Source organism: Schistocerca nitens, chromosome 2 (genome assembly GCF_023898315.1).
Source record: "Schistocerca nitens isolate TAMUIC-IGC-003100 chromosome 2, iqSchNite1.1, whole genome shotgun sequence".
Taxonomy (NCBI): Eukaryota; Metazoa; Arthropoda; class Insecta; order Orthoptera; family Acrididae; genus Schistocerca; species Schistocerca nitens.
The window spans coordinates 795,732,372-795,755,455 of NC_064615.1; the positions used below are offsets into that span (position 1 = coordinate 795,732,372).

At 41.3% G+C, this 23,084-nt stretch overlaps 1 protein-coding gene across 1 annotated transcript in view; it reads right to left on the reverse strand.

Annotated features, from left to right (window-relative positions):
• Positions 1 to 253: 253 nt before the first annotated feature.
• LOC126237051 (ubiquitin-conjugating enzyme E2Q-like protein CG4502) overlaps positions 254 to 23,084 on the reverse strand; it is a 644,861-nt gene continuing 622,030 nt past the window's right edge. Inside the window, exons 6-7 of the mRNA XM_049946826.1 lie at positions 19,920 to 20,306; positions 254 to 510 (exon numbers count right to left, since the gene is read on the reverse strand). Of these exons, the coding sequence (XP_049802783.1) occupies positions 382 to 510; positions 19,920 to 20,306 (516 nt within the window). The 3' untranslated portion in view covers positions 254 to 381. The remainder of the gene's footprint in view (positions 511 to 19,919; positions 20,307 to 23,084) is intronic.

The following is a 23,084-nucleotide window of genomic DNA, read 5'->3' on the forward strand; positions in this document are numbered from 1 at the left end:
CTCGTTTGATACACGGGAATTCGATTCTTTAAAGAATCGGGAATGGCTTGGTGTTGTTGGTTTAAACTACCATCCGGGTGAAAGTGATGACGGACGTTCTTTACACTTACAGAGGCTGTAGTTCTCAGTCAGCAGTTTGCATGAACAAAATATTGTATGAAAAAAAAAAAAACATGAAATCGGTCACGAGTAGATGTAAATTTATTTTAGTGCTTCTTGTTTTCTTATATTACTGAATGGAAAAGACGTCGTCGTTGCCGCACGCTAACTCTCAGCGCGTAGCCACTGGCCGGCTATTGGCTCGGCTTATCTCAGATAGCGCAGCTGTGAGCAGGAGCTCGTTACGGCTCGCAGACACACGCACCTGTCACGTGCTGGCGGCTAGCCGTCGGCGAGCGGCGGCGTCACCCAGCCGTACTTGTCGTGCGTCTTCACCAGGCTGCGGAACGACTCCTCGGCCGAGCGCCGGCTGAAGTCCTTGCTGCCCTTGTGCTTCCTTGCGATGCGCCCCTGCCGACACAAGACGCCATCACCTTAACGCTCAGCTGGCATGACAATGGTTGAACGATTCACAGAATCTACATATACGTCAATTAATTGCTGAAGTAGTTAGTATTGTTTCGAATTCTTCCTAATAATCGGTCAGTAAAATATAGGATATTTCGGAAGGAACAGCAAATGTTTTGCTGATGATCTCTATACTAATTAGCAAAACATTCCAACAACATGTATCCAGTTTTTATTGGTTACAGAGAGACAGCTGATTACCCAGATAAGCTTCCATTTCGCCAGTTGATACTCCAGATGCTACGGATTTGTTTATCGCTTGTGATTTTTATTTTGTAATTCAAGTTGTGAAGCTGTGGTTAAGTTCACATAACTGAATTTTCCAAATGAGATTTTAATTTGTAGGCCAATTCTATCGCATCGTTCAAAGATGTCGCACATGTGTGGTAATTGCGAAAGTATTTTGTAATTGAAACGCTACTACCGTCTGTAGAGAACGTGGTAGATGACTCCCTAAGCTCAGAGAAGCAGATTCTAAGGTGATACCAAATGGAACTGTTGTGCACGGCAACCATAAATAAACTATAAGGAAGGAGAGGCAAACAGCAATCAGTCGCAATCCAATTAGTCTTTGTTACTCTTGCGAATCTGTATTTCGGCGATAAATGCTACTACTACTACTCAAGTCACCCAGATCAGCATAAGAATACCTTCTTTTATTTTTCTATTAACCGTCTTCTTAAGCCCCCACTCTCTCCAGCTGAACATGAAAAAGAATTAGGCTCTATTCAAGACATTTCCAGGGCGAACAGCTACCCCTCCCCCCTTACGTAGATAAAATTTACAAAAAAATTGTGAAAAATGTCCCAAATTCTAAGAAATTATAGCTAGCAAACAAAATGAAAAATGAAGGTAACAAATACGTTTGCTCGCCATACCTTGGACCTTTAGTACAAAAGTGGCATCGGTTTTCAAAAAACAAAACTCAAAGGTTTCCTTCTCAACTACAAACAGCCTTGAGTGTATTTTGGCTAATGGGGTTCATAAAAGAAATATACACTACGAATCAGGTGTGTACAGACTGGGATATCCAGACTGTGACGCCTGTTCATGGAACTGACAGGTGGAAGGCTTGAAATCAGGTTTAATGAGCATATAACTTTGGGTAGGGGGAATGTAGTTGAGAGATCCAACTTCGCTGCCCACCTGATTGAAATTGGACACACCATCACCTCTTTTACATTGAATGTCAAGTTATTGCACAAGGCCGAGAAAGGCAATTTCAAGGACCTCCTAGAACAAATGGAGGTATACTGCCGTCTAAAGTCATCAGGCGTCCATCTGCTCAATGAGAAAGCGTTGGTGAAGAGCAGACGATTTTAGAAGGTCTTCCACGATCTCTTGTTTGCTCACGTTCGTCTGTATATGCTAGCTAATCTCAGAAACTGCTGTAGAGGTTTTGATCCAGATACACTGATTCATGAGGAAGATTTTGTTATATAATTTATAAATGTTTATTACAAATTGTCTGTATTATGATTGATTGAAGTTAAGTTTTGAAACCGATGCCCTTGCCACCTAGTTAACATTTGCCATTACACGAGAGAGCAGCAGTGGCTCGAGGACACAGAAGGAGGGATCTAATTCACATCTTATGTGAATGTAGGTTTCCCAGTGTATACTGTTAATGAAATCTTCTCGGGTTTCCATCCGGGTAGCTGCGTCAAAAATCCGCGACGTTTCGATGAGTGTCATTCTCATCATCTTCTGTCGAAGTGTCTGTATTATGATTGATTGCACATCTTCGCCATAAAATGATGAGAATGACATTCATAGAAACGTCGCGGATTTTCGACGCAGCTACCCGGATGGAAGCCCGAGAAGATTTCATCAATTCACATCTTGTCTGGTAGTCTAGCCGTAATGTGAGTGAGTGGAAAATGATAGGTTGTGGGGTCCAATCATGGCTGAATCCTTCTTTTCACTCTACCTTTTAACCTAGCATTCATCTGTTAATCATGTGGCTATAAGCATTTCGAAAAATGGCAGTTCCAGACTGCCCATTTGTGCTTTCCTCAGGTTAGGAATCGCAATTCGCTCACTTAATTCGTTGCACATTCTTCGAACAACGGGCATGAGTTATTCAACTTTGAATTCTCGTAATAAATATGACCAATAACGAAAAGATAACGGCCTCATCATCAGGATGTGATGTGAGGCTTATAACTACAAATGAGCAAATATTTTTAACCAACAGTTTCATAGACAAGATACATGCGAATCCAGAATAGTTTTATTTTTTATGCTACAAATGGAACGTTTTCCGAAAAACTACTTCAACAACTTTGCTGTGTTTACATACGCTACGTTCTTTCAGCAGCGCAACAGATGTCTCAACGTTCAGCTTTATGTCTTGGGATAGTCAAACCTAGATGTGTACAGGATTGTCCGCGTGGCACAGTCAAGAAGTTAGACTTAAAGAGTGCTTGAAGAACAATTGTGGCAATGAGTGTGAACAATGTATCACATTGCGTACTAAGCTTCACAAGAGGAATGCTGTAACATGTGCTAAACATGTACATCATGTGTGTTTTCTCCTCATTTTTTTCTTTTATTTGTGCCACGTTAGCCAGTCCCCAATAGATACTGAATCATTCACACATACATTTACCCCTGATTCGCGTCCAATACTTATATTGGTTGTAAACATATCGCTTAAATCACGATGATCTCCAGTCACTGCCATTAGATGTCACTCTAAACGCCAGTTGAATATGGCACAAATAACATTCATGCCTCCAGACAACTTTCCTGGTATGTGCTGCTTACATCGCGTAAGTTATATGAAAGTGATGATATTCATTCAATTCATGTTGCTGTCTGAAATTTATTCATAACTCTCTACAGCTGTTCGCAAACAAAATACGCCACGCCACACAAGTTGTCTGGCAGTAAATACTTAATGCTACTTGTGCGAAGCTGTGAGGGTCGCTAGTCACGTATGTAGACAGTTAACCTATAGCTTTTGATGATTGAGTCAGGGATTATCAACATTATGACATAAATGGTCGTAATTTTTGATTACACAGACTTAGAAGCTTTAAGTTGCTACATCGTCAAGGGACCAAAGACCTTAGTATTTGATATAAATTTCAACTTAAAACCTCTACCAGTTCCTGAGAAAATGGAGTTTTAGAAGAAGGACAGACAGACAGACAGACAGTGGCGCTGTGGGGGTTCCGTTTTTATCGATTAAGGTACGGAAACTTAGAGGATAAAACTAGACCTAAAGGCACATGCTGCAAATGGAGATGTAACTTTCTCTTTGCGTTGTCAACAATATTAAAGGCAACTAAAGGTAAAGGTAGAGGTCGATGTTGAGGTAGAGGTTTTACAGGCAGAGAGAAGTCCTCTTCGTCAATTTAAATAGCTCCCTGTTCCCAAAAAAGAATAGCTAGTTAAATAGTTTTATAGTTAAATTCATTACAGTAATAAAACATGACGAATTAAACAATTTTTAAAAACACATTATCTCAAAGAAAAAAAGGGGGAGAAGGGACGGTTGAGAGGGGGTGGTGGTTCATAAGCACATCACGATATGGATATATTAAACAAGAAAATTTCTGGATAGGAAAAATAACTGAGTATACTACAGCAATAAAGTAAAAGAGGAAAAATAATTAATTGCGTATTATGTTCATCAGCAAAAATGAATATGAGATGCACTCTATCGCTAAGATGACGCTGCATGCGCTGCGATTCGTAGATTTCAGAACACCAGTTCCTCCTAGTAGTAAGCTGGACACTGGAGAAGAAGGCGTGCAGCAGTCGAATACTGCAGTCAGTCACTTAACAGGTAAAGTACCTGTTCTCTTGAGATTATGATTATAAGATTCTGAGAACTACTTGTAACATAATGACAAATAATAGAATATAACGAAAGTATTTTTTCTGTTGGTAATACAAGGAAATGTCGACGTCAGTGCGACTGGAGTTCGAATAATCTACAAAGAACCTATGATTGCTTTCTAAAGTGCGTACGTTCGTCTGTAGGGTGATTAAAACTATCAGTCATGGAAAGAACTTGATTTTCGGTGTTACGCAGGTGGAGTGAAAGGAAAATGGTTAAGGAAAAAAAGGAAGAAAAAATAGAGAGCGAGAGCGAGAGAGAGAGAGAGAGAGAGAGAGAGAGAGAGAGAGAAAGAAATTAAAGTTAACAGTGAAGGCAACAAAACATTCCAGAAAGAGCCACAGAGTTTGTGTTTCAGGGTCTTAGGTCCATCTTCATATAACAGCCTTCTCATAGGAACGTAGCACCTTTCGAGTTCTTTAGTTTAATCCATTATGCGGTGTTTTGTTCAGGAGAATTCCATTTACGAACGTCAATTTTTCTTCAACAGCATATGATTAATGGCACTGATCATTGGGAATAGTAAGTAATGTTTTCAATTAAAAATGGTTAATCTATTTAATCAGTTATAGCGGAATATAGTATAAAGTTTAAATGGAGATCTCTTGAGGATAAATGAAGAGTGGCAAATGAAGAAAAACTGCAGAGCTTCTAATGACTTTATCTTCCTGGGTCCTATGTGGGAGAGCTAAAATTTAAAATGTACCGTCTAAGGATGCCGCCAATCCTCTGAAATACAAATGTACCCTTTATAAGTATATCCAAGTGAAAGGAAATAAAAATAATTTCTACTGGAGAAAACATACTTAAGACACACAAATGAAACGATTTAGCCATTTTGTTAGCGATTTGGGTTTCTTCTGTTGCTCCTCCTAGATCTATTAAGGCGATTACATCCTCCATTTTTGTGTTATCCGAACTCACGCTCCGTCTCTAACAACAATGTCGGGGCAGTAGGTGAAAACCCAATATTCCCTCTGTTACTTCGAACCAAAAGATCGAGAGCAGCATCATGTGCGTAGCTTACTTATAAGGCCTATTTCGAATACTGAACTGAAAAAAGTGAAATGTAAGTATAAACTTCGTTGACATTTGTTAATGAACACAATCTTGCAGGTAACACAAATTTCTGTGAAGTATATAAAAATACTAATAAAAGAAATGTCGCACAAAGAATTAAACGTCTTGTTATATAATCTACTAGGTCACATTTTGCTCCAAAGATTACTTTCTAATTCTGACAATTTCATTAAATTGTTTAATAGAAGGAATCTGTCGAACAGTTATCGTTTCCGACTATTGACATTGTGGCTTATCGTTTATGGTAGAAGGACCATAAAAGACAAGAAATGGTGTATTTATACGTTTTATGAACACAAAATAATTGTAGACGTGAACAAGATTAGAGATGATGACAGTTTATAAGTAATAAGAATGTAAACAAAGTTCAGAGATCTAATTTACAAATATTAACACTCGAGTCCGCCACAACATAAAATGAACAGACTGAGCGATGGAAGCTGTCAGGCAGAAAGTAGACCATAATGGTCTCATTGGGTAGTGGTGCAACCATCCCACTCCAGTAGCTATTGCAGATCATAATTAATTGCTAAAACTGACTTGGGTGAAGGAAGAAAAGAATGTTAGGGTTTAACGTCCCGTTGACAACGAGGTCATTAAAGATGGTACACAAACTGGAGTTGTTTTGTTAAGTACGGTGAAGGTAATTGACCATGCCCTTTCAAAAGAACCATTCTTGCATTTACCTGGAGCGACGGGAAACCTAAATCTGGATGTCCGGCGGAGGATTTAAAATGGCATCCTCCAGAATACGAGTCGAGTATGCTAGTCAGTGCGTTACCTCTCTCGGTGTATGGGTGAATTTAGTTAGCTAGTTAGTTTCATCTTCCATTGATCATTTGCATGATAAATAGTAATGGAATGGAACGAGTCATTTTAAATGCACATCGCAAATTAATTTTTAAATATGGCTACGTGCTGAACATTTATAAAGTATTTTTTAAAATTTTCTGCAAATGCGGGTTAGTAATTCCTACCCACCACCTTTCATACATTATAATAATAGAAATTCTACTAGAGGATAGACGGGGTTTTAAAGGAGAAACTTTTTTAGTTTGTATTCAAATTTTACTTTGCTATCTGTCAAACATTTTACATCACTGAGTAAGTTATCAAACATTTTGTTGCAGCATTGAACAGCTCCTTTTGTTTGTTAAAGACAATCTGAATATGGAGTAATGAATGTCATTTTTCCTTCTGTTATAATAATTACGTACATAATTGTTCCTTTTGAACTACAGTGCATTATTTACAACAAACTTCATGATTAAATAAATAAACGGTGAAGCAGCAGTCAGAATGACGAGTTCCTTAAACACACGTCTACAAGATAGTCGTGGATGAGTATAACATCTTATTCTTTTAGCAGGTTTGTTAGCAATGAATACTTGTTTTCTTAAAGATCAGTTACCCCAGCACATTATTCCGTATGACATAATTGAATGAAAATATGCAAAATACGTGAGCTTACCGATTTGTCACTCCCCAAGATTTGCTATGTCCAAATGTGACTGAACTAAGTTGTTTTAGGAGTTCAAAAATGTTATTTTCCCAGTTTAAGTTCTCATCAATATGACCTCTTATAAATTTTGAAGTTTCCAATCTATTTATTATTTTCTCAGCATGTTTCACACTTATCATTGGTGTCGTAGACTTAGGTGTGCACAACTGAATATGTTATGTCTTTTTAAAACTGAGGGTGAGACCATTCGCAGAAAACCAGTCAATGATACCTTTTGGTTAGGTATGACATTATCCATTGGTTGGCTATACCATCAATCCCAAAAACCTCACTTACCAATGAGAATACTGTGGTTCACTGTCAAATGTCTTAGATAGGTTACAGAAAATACCATGCGACAGCATGCATATCAATATGTTCCTAAACGCAAAGCATAAAAGCGGGATTTTATGGTGCTCATACCTCGTTTAATCTTGGCGATAAAAGGTGAAGTCAAGTGTCCTGGATAGTCTTTGGGCAAGGGACCATTTGTAGACACAACAGAAGGACCGTCTTGGTGTTAAAATACTACAATACAGGGTCAAAGTATGAATATTAAACAGTTCTGCGTGCGTAAGCAATGGGGGAAATCGGATAGCTCTTTTTTAATTTGATGTGGTCTGCGCTGGCCTTGATGGGACTTGTGGAGGCACAGTTAGTTCATGAGTGGTTCCTCGGGAACCCCAAAAAAGTGTTTTTTCCTATACTTTCACCGTCACTAGTGGACCAAAACCCAGCCGAGGATTCCAACATGGCTACGCACAGCCGTAATTTTTACGATATATTCCTAAGGTTCTGATCTCGAACGACCTTGAAAATTTTCTAGATATCTTTATCCGAGATACTGAAATTCAAATTTATCTTACTTGTGCATGTAAAATACGTATGTAAAATGCGGTGTGAGGCGGAAACGTAGTGTATAAAGTGATTTAGCATGGACAGATGTGGTATAAAGTGATTCCATTATCATGAGAAGGTTTCTGGGAACTCCACGTCAGAGTACTGAAGCACATGACAAATTTTTGTGTACGTAAAATGTGGTCTGAGATGTAAAATTAGTTTTGTGTTATTTCAGTTTCATGTAAGTAAACTATCAAAGTTACACTGACCCTTTAGGTTCTTTTCACATGAGTGATATGCCATGTTGTGGCAGGAAAAATGCTCCTATAGGAGCACAGAAAAGGCGAATATGCTCTTCTTTTTCTCTGACTGAAAAGTGGAGTACCAGCTATCTCATTCTACCTCTCACCGCACCTTTAACATTTTTCACAAAAATGTTGGCATGCGAACATATTCGTTCTTTTTTTTTTGTTCAGAGAGAAGGAGACAGTAGCAGCGGGAAAAAGACGGAGAAGTAATAAATACTGGAAGGTTTTGACAGTGGCTGCGATACAGAAAGAGTGAAGGAGACAATGGCAACCTGAGAGAAAGAGAGAGACACTGTGGCAGTAGAACAGAGTCGACAATGAGAAACTACGTTAGGAAAAGAGTGGAGGAGTCAGTCCATGTGGGAGAGGAGTAAGAAAGAAGGACAAAGTTGAAATTGGTGAGAGCCAATGATAAAGAGAGACAGCGTCTATGACAATGACAACGACAACGAGGAAGAGAGAGGCAGTGACAGTGACAAGAGACAGAAGCACTTTGAGGAATTAACGAGATAGTAGCAGTAAGAGAGAACAAGAGAGGGACCGTGACAGTGAGAATGGGCAGTAGTAGTAGGACAGAACGAAGGTGACTGTTGCTTTGAGACAGGAGACAGTGACAGAGGGCCACAAGGAAATAAAGACAACGAGTTGGACCGAATGGGAGTGAATAGGTATGAAAGACCTACAGCGATGTACTCGTAGGTGTGTGCGAGTTACAGTTAGGGCAGCTTGTGTGAATGAGAGGTGAGTTGGATGTTAAAAAGAGCGCTAATGTGTTCGGAAGCCAACATTTTTGCGAAAATTTTTAAAGATGCTGAGGAAGGTAGAGTGTGGCAGCTGGTACTCCACTTGACAGTCCGAGTCTTTTAATAAAGAGGAGCATATTCGCCTTCTCTGGGCACCAAAGGAGGATTTTAACACTGGTTATATGATGGCTGTATAATTTTGTGAATAAACATGTAGATGGAATTCTCAGTAGAGCAACTCTCCTGAAACAAAATCAGTGATTTGCTGCGAACGTTATTGTTGCTAAGTGGTGATAGTATTCCAGAATACATCACCTTCTTAAAAATTTTGAAAAATGATGTCAGGAGTGAAAGAGTAGAAAGAGTATAGTTTGGAGTCGCCGAGGAGCTCAGTATGAAATAGTGTCCCAATTAGTAAAAATGTGTTTCAAATGTAGACTTTTCGACTCATTCTCCATGTAATTGGCCTCAGTAACTGGCCTAACTTAACAAGAAATACAAATTGCTTCAGCACGTTACGTATCACTGTTTACTTACACCCGCAGCTGTGTAAGGTGGTGTTCCACGCGTCGTTCTCTCACTAGGATAGAACAGTGCACTAGTCTCTGCAGTGAATTACACATTCTTGCAAACACCCCGGATCACCTCATAAGTCTTTGCAAGACTGTATAATTCGCTCTCCAAGTTTGTTAACTGTATCAACAGGAGTGCTGTAAATCTCCATTAGAGATGACTCCAGACAGAAATTCCATGGGACTGATGTCAGGAAGATATTGCAGATCAAAGTACAGTCCCTGTTCGTCCTATCCATCTGGCCAGTCATACATGTAATATATCGCCCAACTATAAGGGTCGTTCAAAAAGAAACTAGCCGGAGGCATAATTACAGAAACCAGTACCTGTATGTTAGAAGTATTGACCCTGGCTATTGAGGCACTGGTCCCACTGTGACACAAGGCGGTGAATGGCTGTCTCATAAAATTCCTGGGGCTGCAATGTTAACCAGTTCCGCACGTACAGATGGACGTCGTCGTCCGAGGTGAATCGTTTGGCGAGCATAGCGCTGCAGTTGAGTAAGACAGTGTGCCATTCGACATGCTTCCTGGTGTGGTTGAAGACTAGGACACACTTTGCGCATGTGCAGTCGTTCCTTCATGATGGTGTGAACACTTCCGACGCTCAATCCGACCACGGCGGCTATGGCTTTCACTGTCACTCGGCGGTCGTGGGTAATGAGCGCATCCACCAGTTGGACGAAATCATCGGTAATGTAGTGTGTTGCTCCAGACTGTGCATCATCGGCTAACGACACCCGTCCTTCCCTGAAACGCTTGTGCCACGCCTTGACCCCTACAAGAGACATGCAGTGTTCGACGTACACTTGTGACAGTCGTCGATGAAAGTCCGTTCCTCCTACTCCTTTCGCTGTCAGACAACGAACAACACCTCTTTGCTCTTCTGTTGACGCCTCCATGTCACTGTTTGCAATGCGACTGCATTGATGCAGGCTCTGTATAGTCACGTGACGTGCACGCGTGCCCTCTAGCGACGGGCTGTGAACTTCCACCCTCTGATCGGAACCACACCTCGTTACACACGCCACGATATTACCATCCTGTATCGGTTTGCGCATTCCAGACTCCGGCTCGTTTCTTTTTCAACGGCCCTTATATAAGCCATGGGAGAAACTGAATGTATTCATATGAGGACTTAATCGAAAAGGATACATATATACATTTGTACTAATGAGTACCGTATTTCATACTGACCGCAAACACACATTCGCAATTACCTCGCAAACGGCTTTTTTGCGGACCTACGTTCACTGGAACTTTTTTATTTCTCTATCGTGTACTTTCACCATCCTAATTTTCTGCTATAATTATGATATACTCCATTGCATCTTGCAGCAGTAGGCAGTACCTGATGTTAGTAGGCGCTGCCTTCTGTTAAAGGTTGGTGTGGCGCTGTGTCGCGGGCTGTCGCGTTGCAGGCGCCCGTCAGGAAATGGCGCTGAAGCTTCGATCGCATGCGCGCTCATATATATATATATATATATATATTGTGTGTGTCCTCTATAATGATATAATTACTCGATAGGAATGGGCACCTATATTTTTGTCCATTTGTTGCTTATGACGACAATAACGAAGTTCAATTACCGACACGAAAATTTCGAAGGAAGGAAGATTATACACTTGGGCGAAGGTTAGAGAAGGAAATCGGCCATGTCTGTATTATCGCAGCATTTACCTCGGATGATTTAGGGGAAACTTAAATCTAGATGGTGAATCCACCCAAACCGCTCCAGCATGTAATATGTTATCCAATGCATCACCTCGAACTGTATCAGACTTACGAAATGTAACAGAATAATTCCACAAACAAAATCATGATAGGCTGACCAAATTGCGAAGTTTCATTAAAAAGGAAAAAAAAAGCGTAAGAGAACTTCTGAAAAAAGTAGAAAGAATTAGAAAGTATCAATAAAATTTACTAGGTTTTGAAGAAAGAAAATTCCTTTCAATCAGGGCCTAATTTCGATAGGAATGTGCCGAAACAGCGTTCCGGCACTCGCTAGTGAATTTTTTTGGGTTCCGTGGAACAAGTCGACACAGGAGATTTAAAACAGTGCACGTGTGTCAGATAGCAGCATAACTACAATTTGCCTTTGCGCCGGCATCAGTAAACGTGTCAATGGGAGGCCAAAGTAATGTGATCGGCATGGTTATGGGGAATTCGAAATTGTACATGAGCCCTTATGGACCAGGAATATCCTGATCGCTATTTTAAATAATTTATTAATTAATACTGGACATACATTCAATGAGCACCTACAGTGAACTGTTTGAACGTTGCGGCTGGCAGCAGCTGAAAACAGGAGTTCATAGTCGAAAAGTGCAACGACTTCTATCAATATGTAACGAGCGGAAATAGGAAGCTAAGTGACATTGCTACAGGGAATGATGGTAGCAGCTGTTGTTTACACTCAATCCTGTGGTATTATTGTTTTGATTATGAGAAATTACGCTTTATAAATCTCAATTTCGGAACAGAATATTGTAAAAAAAAATAATTTCTCATTGTACGTTTTGTCACAAATTTTCAAAAATCAAAGCTTGTAATATTTATGGCTGAGGGGGGGGGGGGGAGGGGGCGGGGAGGTAGTTTGTATGGGGTTGAAGAGGCGTGTTACGGCACCTAAAAGTTTTGAAATTAAGCACTGCTTTTAATTACTCAATTTGTACGGATTGACGTAGCCTCGGTTCCTCTCTTCTCTCTCTCTCTCTCTCTCTCTCTCTCTCTCTCTCTGTGTTTGACTCACTCTGTCTCACTCTCTAATCACACGTCACCGCTTTCCTAGTTTCATTATTAATTAGAATTTCACGTAAGGTTACAGCCTTATATCAACTAGCTATGATTTATATCGGTTAGATCGCGAGTTCCCTGAGGGAATGTTCCTCTCATTAAGCTGAGCAAGTGCTTTGATCTTGAAAGGGATACTTATGCGCCAATAGCTGGCACCCAGTAATCAGCACAAGCTTTTAGTGAAGTAATTGACAGATTTACGAATGAATTTGGGGTATCAGATACAAAACAGAGAGCGGATGTGGCTTCGATAAAATTCATGTCAAGATTCAGATCGTCCATGAGTTGGACTAACTAATGAGAGCAACACCTAACTAATGAGAGCAACACGGTGTCTAGAGATACAGAAGCATTTCACTATAAAGATATATTTCACGAAGGAGAACATTGGTTTACGACGACGTTGCTCCACCCTAGAAATATTTGCCTTATGGTAATCAATTTTGCCAGAACCATTTTAATTCTCATTAAGCGGTATCTGAAGTGGAGACACTAATACTCTGGAGACTTCACAATTGAAATGATTTTTGTCATTTTATAGTACATATATAGAGAGTCGCATTTCGTTCATATATGAATTTAGTAAGTTTGTTTTGGGTATGTTAACCATCCCAGCGAATTTTGTTCTCTGGTATCCCTCGCTTCATATTTATCTTTTCCTACTGACGCACATACCAGATGTTAACAACCGAACGACTGATATGAATAACACATTTAGTGCATCCAACTGCTAAGGGACCCCACACCATCAATAAGTTACTGCAGCAGCAAGGTATATTATTAGAGACAATTGAATAATGATTTTATTACTATCGGCCCGTATATAAATGAAAATAATACAGGAACACAGGGATATCACTCATCTTGATTTCTGTGCTCTTGATAAGCCAGAGTACTGTGGCAGATTACTGCAGTAACAGGAGAAATATTTCGTTCATATTCGTTAAATGTCAGAATGGAATACCTTTCCTCTGTAAGACTGTAATAGAGGTATCTGTAGTCTTTGGATCTCTTCGTTTCCCACTCTACGTCCAAAGATGAACCCATAATTACACAGCTAAATGTTTCGAACGGACGTACAGCGTCTGCCTCAGACACTACGTCGGTGGCAGTGCTTCATCTCATGATAGTCTTCTGTCTGCACATTTCAGTGCATGTTTACACAACAGTGCACTCCAGTTAAAGAAGGCTCTACACGGTATCTGCCAAGAATATACAAATATATTTAAACACTAGGATTGTGTGTATTGAACGGGGGCCCTAGAAACGACGGAGAGGCTTCGTCCCACCGTAGCCTCAGTGGTCCACAACTCCACAACAGGCCTCAGCAGTCCACCCACCCCAGGGTTATTGTGCATTATTGTGCAGTTCGGCCCCCAGTGGGACACCCTACATTCCCCTCCCCACCCCCCCACCCCACCCCACCCCGGGAACGTCACAAAACCAGACGAGTGTAACCCCAAATGTTTGTGTGGTAGAGTAATGATGATGTATGCGTAGGTGGACGAGAAGACAGTGTTTGTGCAGCAATTGCCGACATAGTGTAACTGAGGCGGAATAAGGGGAACCAGCCGAGGCCGATGGAAAACCGCCTGAAAACCATCCACAGTTTGGCCGGCAAATCGGACCTCGACACAAATCCGCCGGGCGGATTCGTGCCGGGGACCGGCACACCTTCCCGCTCGGGAAGCAGCGCGTTAGACCGCGCGGCTAGCTGGGCGGGCAACACTAGGATACTTAACGTTGTTACAAAGTTCATACAATTGTTTTCCACTGTTCTAAGGATAACAGAGGTTTCAGAGTTTCCATTCTTCTGTAAATGATTCGTGTTGGTGTTTTGCACCCATGATTTGTAAAACTGATGTTTCGGTAATGTGCACATCTGTCAACACCTGCCTTCGCGTTGAAATTATGAATTTGTTCTTGAAGTTTGGGCGTGTTTCGTCTGTTTAGTATATATTGCATACCACTGACACAGATTTGTCGTGGGTATTTCGTCTGTTTCGTATATATTGCATACCACTGACACAGTTTTGTCGTGGCTGCCTCTCCCAAGGATCTCAGCAGTTCTCAGGGATGTCGTCTACTCGAGAGTCCCTGTTTCGATTTAGTTCTTTCAGAGCTCCGTCAAGTTCTTAGCGCAGCATCTTGTCTTCAGTCTCATCTTCATCCATTTCCTGTTCCCACTTTTTTAAATGTTGTCTACAAGGTGGTTTCCTTCGTATGTCTGTTGTTTGCACTGGCCTTCCACCGGAGTTCTTATTGTTCATACAGGAATTTCTCTTTTCTAAGGATTTTTCTTTATATTTTTCTATACGTAAGGGGCGATCAAGGAGTTTCCTTTTGATGGTGCTGCTGCAGCGTATGTAAAGGGAAGGGATTAGTGTGGCATTCGTGTCTTTCCGACGTGCTTGCAGTAAAGTATGCGACAAAGGATGCTGCTGAATCAAGATAACTAACGTCTCCATATCGCAGATGTCGTAACGCAGAAGTTATATCGACTCAAGTGGGTGACACTCTAGAACCCGTCTTATAGTCTTGATCTCTCTCCACGAGATTATCACGTTTTCGAGCCGTTAATAAAGGCATTGAAGGACTGACGATTCCTGTCGGACGAGAATGTGCAGTAGGCCGCTACGGACTTCTTCTGGCAGCAAGATACAGTGTTTCACCAAACGCATATCTTCAACCTGGTGCGTTGATGGGATTATTGCCTCTGTGCTCACGGCGATTTTGCATGTTTGGAAAAAAAATTGTTCAAATGGCTCTGAGCACTATGGGACTCAACTGCTGAGGTCATAAGTCCCCTAGAACTTAGAACTACTTAAACCTAACTAACCTAAGGACAACACACACATCCATGCCCGAGGCAGGATTCGAACCTGCGACCGTAGCGGTCGCGCGGTTCCAGACTGTAGCGCCAGAACCGCTCGGCCACCAGCGGCCGGCGCATGTTTGGAATACAGATTCTGGACTGTACGGCCTTCGAACGGAAACATTTTGATCCTCCGTTGTTAATATGTATGTACGCATATTGCATATCTCCTAAGCCACTGGATCGATTTCAGTCAAACCGAATAAACTTATCAGTCGCTACCTGGATATAGCCGTTGTGGGATAAGAACCTCCTACCTCACATAAAAAAGGGTGTGGGCGGAAGCAGGAAATGGGACAACCTAGTAGCAGAACTCAGGAACGTCTGAAGCAATTTCAGTAAAATTTTGTATATGTGTAGCTCATTATTTATACAATTAGAGTTATTTGTGTAAAAATATTATGGGGTAGTATAGCTCTCCAACCCATAGGGTTAGGGGTGGAAGCAGGAAGTTGTGACATTTAAAAGTATCCGATAACGACCGATATCAAATTCATTGTTTTGGGGTGGCTAGGATTGAGAGTGCGGGTGAGGATACATAGACAGTGACGTATGAGCAAATCTCTGAACTGGCTGATGTAATTTCTATCGAAACTGCCACAGGTAGTATTTGCTATATGGAAAAAAATTACTGTGACAGTGAGACATGCCTAGCACCCCCTGTGACTGTTGGTGAGGGTGAAACAGGATTCCTTAAAAGCGTAAGTAAGGAATGCTGGGAACAATTTCGACCAAATATGGAGTATACTCATTATTTGTAAAAACAGATTGTGGGAGAACACAACAGGGGTTGGCATAAAAATTTTTCGCAAATGATTTGTTTCCCGTATTTAGTTGATTTGGAATACTTTAAAAGTAAGACGTGCACTTTATCACTTATTTGTAGTGTTAAGCTAAGTCGCAAAAATGGAGACGACAGCCAACATATAATTTTATCAGCGTGTTTAGGATCCATGGATTATGGCATATGGCTAAATATCACAGATACATTTGATGTCCTCTGCGGAGCCACAAGGTGTAAAACGGGCAGTTGCCAGCGTCAGTTCTTTTCCTTGTAACGATAATTATAATCAGTTAACTATTGTCAGTATGCGTGAAACGAAACAGAAGGTTGTCGGTAAGATTCAGTGGAAAGGAAAAAGCTAAAGTACTGCGAAGAAACGAAGCAGAGTATGAACGAACCCTAAGGGTTCAGGCTATACAGCAAAGTTTCACTATAACGCATGTTGCTAAATCTAAAGATCAACTTGAATATCTCTTACAAAGATTGCGGAAACGAGCGAACTCATCACAGGCTACTGATACTAATGAAATATGTTTTGTGTATGTCATATAACGTGAAATTTACACAGGGTGTTCAAAAATTCAATGCCCAAACTGACAGATGTTATGATGGAGACAACTCCATATGCAACAACATGCCGCAAATGGATACTGAACGAGCACGGAGTATCCAGGAGGTCATGAGGTCTGGCTATGAATAAAGCAAAGTTAAATGTGTTTCACTCATTTATCGTTATGAGCAGCGTTATAATAAATATTGAAAACTTAAAACTTACCTTCAGCACAGAGCCTGTGTCGACGTGACAGGGTGTCTTGCGTTCAGTGGAAAGTGCGTGACGTATTCTTGCAAGTAATTCCTCCTCTGAGTCCAAAGGCGTAGAATACACTTTATGTTCCACGTGGTCCCTGATAAATAAGTCTAATGGGTGAGGTCCGAGGGTCTTACCGGCCGACCAACCGATTGCCGAATTTACGTCTTAATGCTGCGCATATGTTTTTACAAAGTGCGCCGGAGCCCTACCATGCTGAACCACGTCCTCACACTGTTACGTAGGAGTAACCCCTCTAGTAACGTCGGCAGGTGCTCTTGCGAGAACAGTCTGTATGTTGGCATCTGATGTAAGGAGGCATGATGTAGGACCCAAACAGGAAATGGCACACGACATCGGACCATATGTTTAATGAAAATAGTCTCTTATAACCTCCCATAACTATACATGTGATTTATGATAATTATAGCTTATTTTCCGAGTAAATTGAGCCTCATTCACAAACAGCACACTTTCAGGAAAGAGAGTCTTCCTTACCCTATTCCAGAAACCACTATACAAACATAAGCCGGGGGGACGGTCAATCTGACCCCAGGCTTGTACTCTAGTATGACGAAAAGGATGAAGCAGCTGTTCACGCAACACATTCGATACTAAACAATAGTGAACACCGAACGGAGTGGCAATTGCTTGTGCAGTTGCTTCGGGTCTGTTGTCAAAGCGCAGTAGAATGACTCGCACACAGGCTGGTGTATGCACCATTCATAGGCTGCCTGCACTAAACTTGTATTTTATCAGTGTGCCGACAATGCCCACGCGGTCGTGGATTTCAGTAAGTGTGAAATAATTGGGACATCTTCGTGAAGAGAAACTTTCGTCGTACATTGGATGAGCTCTTTGACCACTGCATTCAGCTGCAACGTAAACAAAGTTCTCTCCATGTGTAGCACTCCATATTATATACTGCAACAGTCAAGCAGGTACTACAGCGCTACATGCAGTTTACTGGCTCATTTTGGACATCAGGTTGTCACAACGGTATGTGCCTTAATCAACTCTGGAATAACGATGTTTAAATAAAGTACTTTTTGTTTATCTCTTTCGCCACGGGTGGTCTCAGACATCAGTACGCTGGCGAGAGCAACATGCGCTACCACTAGGGTTCCAAAACGCCGCACATACAATCGGGATTTTTTTCTGGGCTCGTACCTCAGATTCTGTTAGCTATTGGTGATAGTAAGGTAGAGTGTTTTGGATAGTCCTTGGGCTACGAAGTATTTGTATACCAAACAGAACAGGGTCAATGTTTGAACATTACAAACTTCCTCCCCTTAGGAAAATGGAGCAATCGGTTGGTTCTTTTTGAATTACATATAGTCTACGGTGCGCCTTAGGGGGTTTACGGAGACACCATTTCGTTCCTCGCCAGTTTCTGAGAAAATCCGAAAAAAGCGTTTTCACGGCTTTTCACCGTCAGCAGTGGATATCTAAATTACTAACAGCAGTAAATTGCTCAGATTTTAATGGTATATTTTCCAGGAAGATATCTAGAAGTGCCCTCTTCCCATTTTAAAAAATATCTATCCTTCATCGAGAAACACCCCAAAAACGTGGATTTTCTGTACCAAAACCGAGCTGCGGCTTCCAAGACGGCTATGGACAACAAATGGCTATGATTTTAACAATATATTCCTAAGATCCTGATCTCGAAAAACCTTGACAATTTTCTTGATATTTTTATCCGTTTTCGAGATAGAAAGGTTCAAAATTAACCTACTTGTAAACGTAAAATACGCACGTAAAACCCAGTGTTAGGCGAAAACGTATTTATAAGTGACGTAGCACGGAGAAACATGCTGTAAAGTGTTTCTGTCATGAACACAAGGGTTCTAGGAATCTAATGTTGTAGTACTGAAGCTCATGCAGAATTTTTGTGCACGTAAATGCCGGTCTGAGCCGCAAAATTAATTTTGCGTTATTTCAATTTCACCTAAGAAAACTATCAGACTTTTCTGACACACAAAGTTCTTTTCGTACGAGTGACGTGCCCTGCTCTAGCAGTGAAAGGAAGGGAGCCAGCGGAAAAATGCTCCTATCGGTGCACAAAGAAGGCGAATATGTTCCTCTTTAAAAGACTCTGACTGAAAAGTGGGGCACGAGCTGCCTCATTCTGCTATCCTCAGCACCTTCAAAAACTTTCCCAAAAATTTTGGTATGCGAATATTAGCTCTCTTTGTGCTGAGAGAGAAGGAGACAATGGCAGTGGGAAAGCGACGTAAATGTAATAAATGCTGGAAGACAGTAGACAGTGGTTGTGGTATAGAAAGAATGAAGGAGACAGTGGCAGTAAAAGAGAGAGAGAGAGAGAGAGAGAGAGAGAGAGAGAGAGAGAGAGAGGAACACAGTGAAGGTGGAACATAGTTGACAGTGACAGAACAATGACAGGAAAAGAGTGAAGAGGACGGTGCAAGTGGGAGAGGAATAAAGAGAAGGAGAAAGTGGAAGTGGGTGAGAGCCAGTGATGATGAGAGACAATAGTCCATGGCAGTGACAACGAGAAAGACAGAGGTAGTGACAGTGAGAAGAGACAGCAGCAGTGGGGATGAACGAAAGAGATAGTAGCAGTAAGAGAGGGCCTGAGGGAGAGAGTGACAGAGAGAGAGAGTAGACGGTAGCAGTCGGACACAACGAAGGAGATTGCAGCTGTGAGACAGGAGACAGTGACAGAGAGACACAAGGCGGTAATGACAATGAGTTGGGCTGAATGAGTGAGTGAGTGAGTATGGGCGAGTAGCAGTTATAGGTATGAGCGATTTACAGTGATATACTAGTGGGTGTGAGTTATAGTTAGAGGATCTTGTGGGAGTGGGAAGTGAGTTGCGTGTTAAAAAAAGAGCACGAATCCTTTTGTGAAAATTTGTAAAGGAGCTGAGGAAGGTAGAATGAGGCAGCTGGTATCCCACTTTTAGACAGAGTCTTTTAAACAGAAACACGTTCGCTTTTTTGTGTTCTGGTGGGATCATTTCTCCGTTGGTGTTTCTTGAGTTTCCAATACCTGGTTGCTTAACGAAATATGTCTGCTGTTGGCTCCACCATAACATCTTTCAGTTTGGGATATATATGTGACACATGCGTATGCGGATGAAGATGCGGGCAAAATGCTGGTTTTGAGTATGCTATAAGCGTAGTGTTTTCTATGTAGAATGATTACCGAAAAAGAGGAGGAGACGCACCTGGCCCTTCACTATGCTGGCGGCGAACTGCATGACGACGGCTTCGACGGTGTAGGCGGACGCCCAGCCGCGCGGCGTGAGCAGCTCCATGCAGATGGCGCCGCCCTCCATGACGAAGCCCTTCTCGATGCGCGGCGAGATGACGCGCATGAAGGGCGGCGCGAACGGGAAGTTGTCGGGGAAGGCGAGGTGCAGCAGGATGCAGGGCACGCCCAGTTCGCGCATGTCGCCCGCCAGCTCGCTCTCCGCGTCCACGCGGAACAGCCGCACGTGCCACTCGAACAGGTTGTCGTTGACCAGCTCCACCGTGAACACGGGGTCGTGCCGCTGCTGCGCCTGCAGTCGCTGGATCTCTCGTAACTCCTTCATCAGCCGCCGCGCGCGCACCTGTCGGCAGCGCAGAGAACGGGCTACCACGCGGCTATATCTTGGGTCCAGAGTTCTTGTTTACTTTGTACACTGATTTTGTTGTATTTAGAATGATAGAATTATACTAATATAAAATTGCACATGAATGAAATGGTTTAAAATATCAACTTTGGTTCAAGCAAAGAAATTAATGGAAACTGTTTTTATGGCATTCTTTACTCTGCCAAGGTACATTAAGAAGTCAAAGTTGCATCGTCGGGTCTTGTCTTCTGTTGTTATGTAACGTCTTCCATAACAACAGTCATCTTGTGGGTAGCTAGATACCTTTTCAACGAGTTACACCCCTCCAGGTCTGCCACAAGCCCAAACACACTGTCAGTGGCTCAAAAAGAAGTTAAGTTCAAAATGCACCATTCAAACTTTCCATAGTAACATTAAATGTCTGACAGGTATTAAACAAGTTTTAAATCCAAACTAAAATCATTTCTTATGGACAACGCCATCCATCCCATATTCTAATTATTATTTAAAAGGTGGTCACCCTCATTTTAAGTGTAGCTGCATGAGTAGGGCTGAAAAATAATATGGATATTGATAAATGATTAGAGGAAATCAGCAAACCAGTTGCAGGTATAAAGGTTTGTTAATAGCCCTTGACCATGATTTGAACAATTGTAAAATTGCTTTCTTCAGAAGTATATGGACCTATTGAGGAAGTTTTTCACATTGTAGTTAAAAAAAATATCAAGTGTAAAGGATGTACGAAACCAGTGGATAAAAATATAATCAGCAAAAAAATGGCTTACAACTAAAATCACATATAGCCGACTTCAAATTTCAGAGAAAAGAAGATCACGCCAAGTAACGTGGTATATGTGACCAACAGTAAACTCAAATGAAATCCATTAAAAAACATTACCATTGGAGTTGGGCTAATGTTAAAATTATGCCAGTATGACAAATCCACTTTTTTTCTGTTTCCTGTTTTTTATAGTTCGACAGATCCTAGGAACGAATCTTGACTGTGCTTCAGTCTTGCTTCCATTATGAATCGCAACGTCAGAACTGCATCTCTGGCGCTTTTATCTTTTCTAAAGCCAAACGAATCGTCATCGAACAGATTCTCAATTTTCTTGTCCTTTTCTTCTGTGTATTATTTTTGTGAGCAACCTCCATGCATGAGCTGTCAAGTGTCTAACTGGCTGTGCGATAATTCACCCACTTGTCGACTCTTGCTGTCTTCGGAATAGGGTGGATGCTGTTTTTCCTAAAGTCTGATGGTATGTCGCCAGTCTCGTACATTCCACACAACAACGTGAACAATCGTTTTGTTGCCACTTCCCCCAATGATTTTGAAATTATAATGGAATGTTATCTACTCCTTCTTCTTTTAAATTCTGATTCTAATATTGTATCCCTTAACTTTTCATTATTGACTTCTATTTCATCTTCTGTCACGTCATCAGGCAAGTCCTCCCCCACATAGACGCCTTCAATGTACTCTTATACATAGCCTGTAAATTGACTCGTTTCACGTCATTTTGAGAAAGAGACTAGTTCAAATATCTTACCTAACTAAGAAGACTGGATGATGATGCAGTGGCTTCTAAATGTGCATTGGAATGGTAAAAATTCCATAAAGAAAGTTGTATTTTTTTGTTAGCTATTCCATTATTTCCATTGTGTCGATGTGCAAAGAATAGCCACTACGTCTACCTCGAACTAATTAACCTTTTTGTATCCATACCGCTGGAAAGTGGGGACGTCTATCGTGAAATATTTTGTTATGGAGAATGAGGCACACACTCTGACTACTTTTCTTTCGCTCAGCGGCGTATATTTTTTTCATTTATTTGCTGTTTGTATGGAACCAATTACTGATTCGTCTTAGAGCACTTTAGCACTGTGACTGATGTAATACATCATACAGCACCACAAATATACCCTTCTTCGTCTTCTTCTTCTTCTTCTTCTTCTTCTTCTAGTGTGATAACTGTAAGACTATAAATCTTACAGTTACCAGACCACAGTTTGCAATGGTACATTAACAGAGTATACTTGCAGTGGTAAATCACATCCATCATCGTGCATAAGTTTCTGTAAGGTGAATCAGTAGTTGTTTCAAAATAGGCACCAAAAAGATTAAAACCATAAGCACAGTTGAGTGGGAAAAAGTAATCAGAGAATAGGCATCATTCTCCACGACAAGACGAAACCATGTTGAATTTTTACGGGAATAAATACATACTGTTCAACAAATCTCACAAAATCCTACATCCTAAAAGTATAATAATCTGTTTGAACAGAAAAATTCAAGAAATAGGTAGCTTTATGGCGTTGAAACTACAAATGGATGACAGCTTCAGTTGGAAAACCAAATTCTTCATTTAATGAAGTTTCCTATTTCGGATTTGTTTCCATTATTCCATGTGGTGTCACCGCCAGACACCACACTTGCTAGGTGGTAGCCTTTAAATCGGCCGCGGTCCATTAGTATACGTCGGACCCACGTGTCGCCACTGTCAGTGATAGCAGACCGAGCGCCACCACACGGCAGGTCTATAGAGACGTCCTGGCACTCGCCCCAGTTGTACAGCCGACTTAGCCAGAGATGGATCACTGACAACTACACTCTCAATTGCCGAGACGATAGTTAGCATAGCCTTCAGCTACGTCATTTGCTACGACCTAGCAAGGCGCCATAGCATTTGATATTATTTTATCTTGTGGTTATAACATGTACCGTCAAGAGAGATGTTCTACAATTGTGGATTAAAGATAAGTATTACATCAACT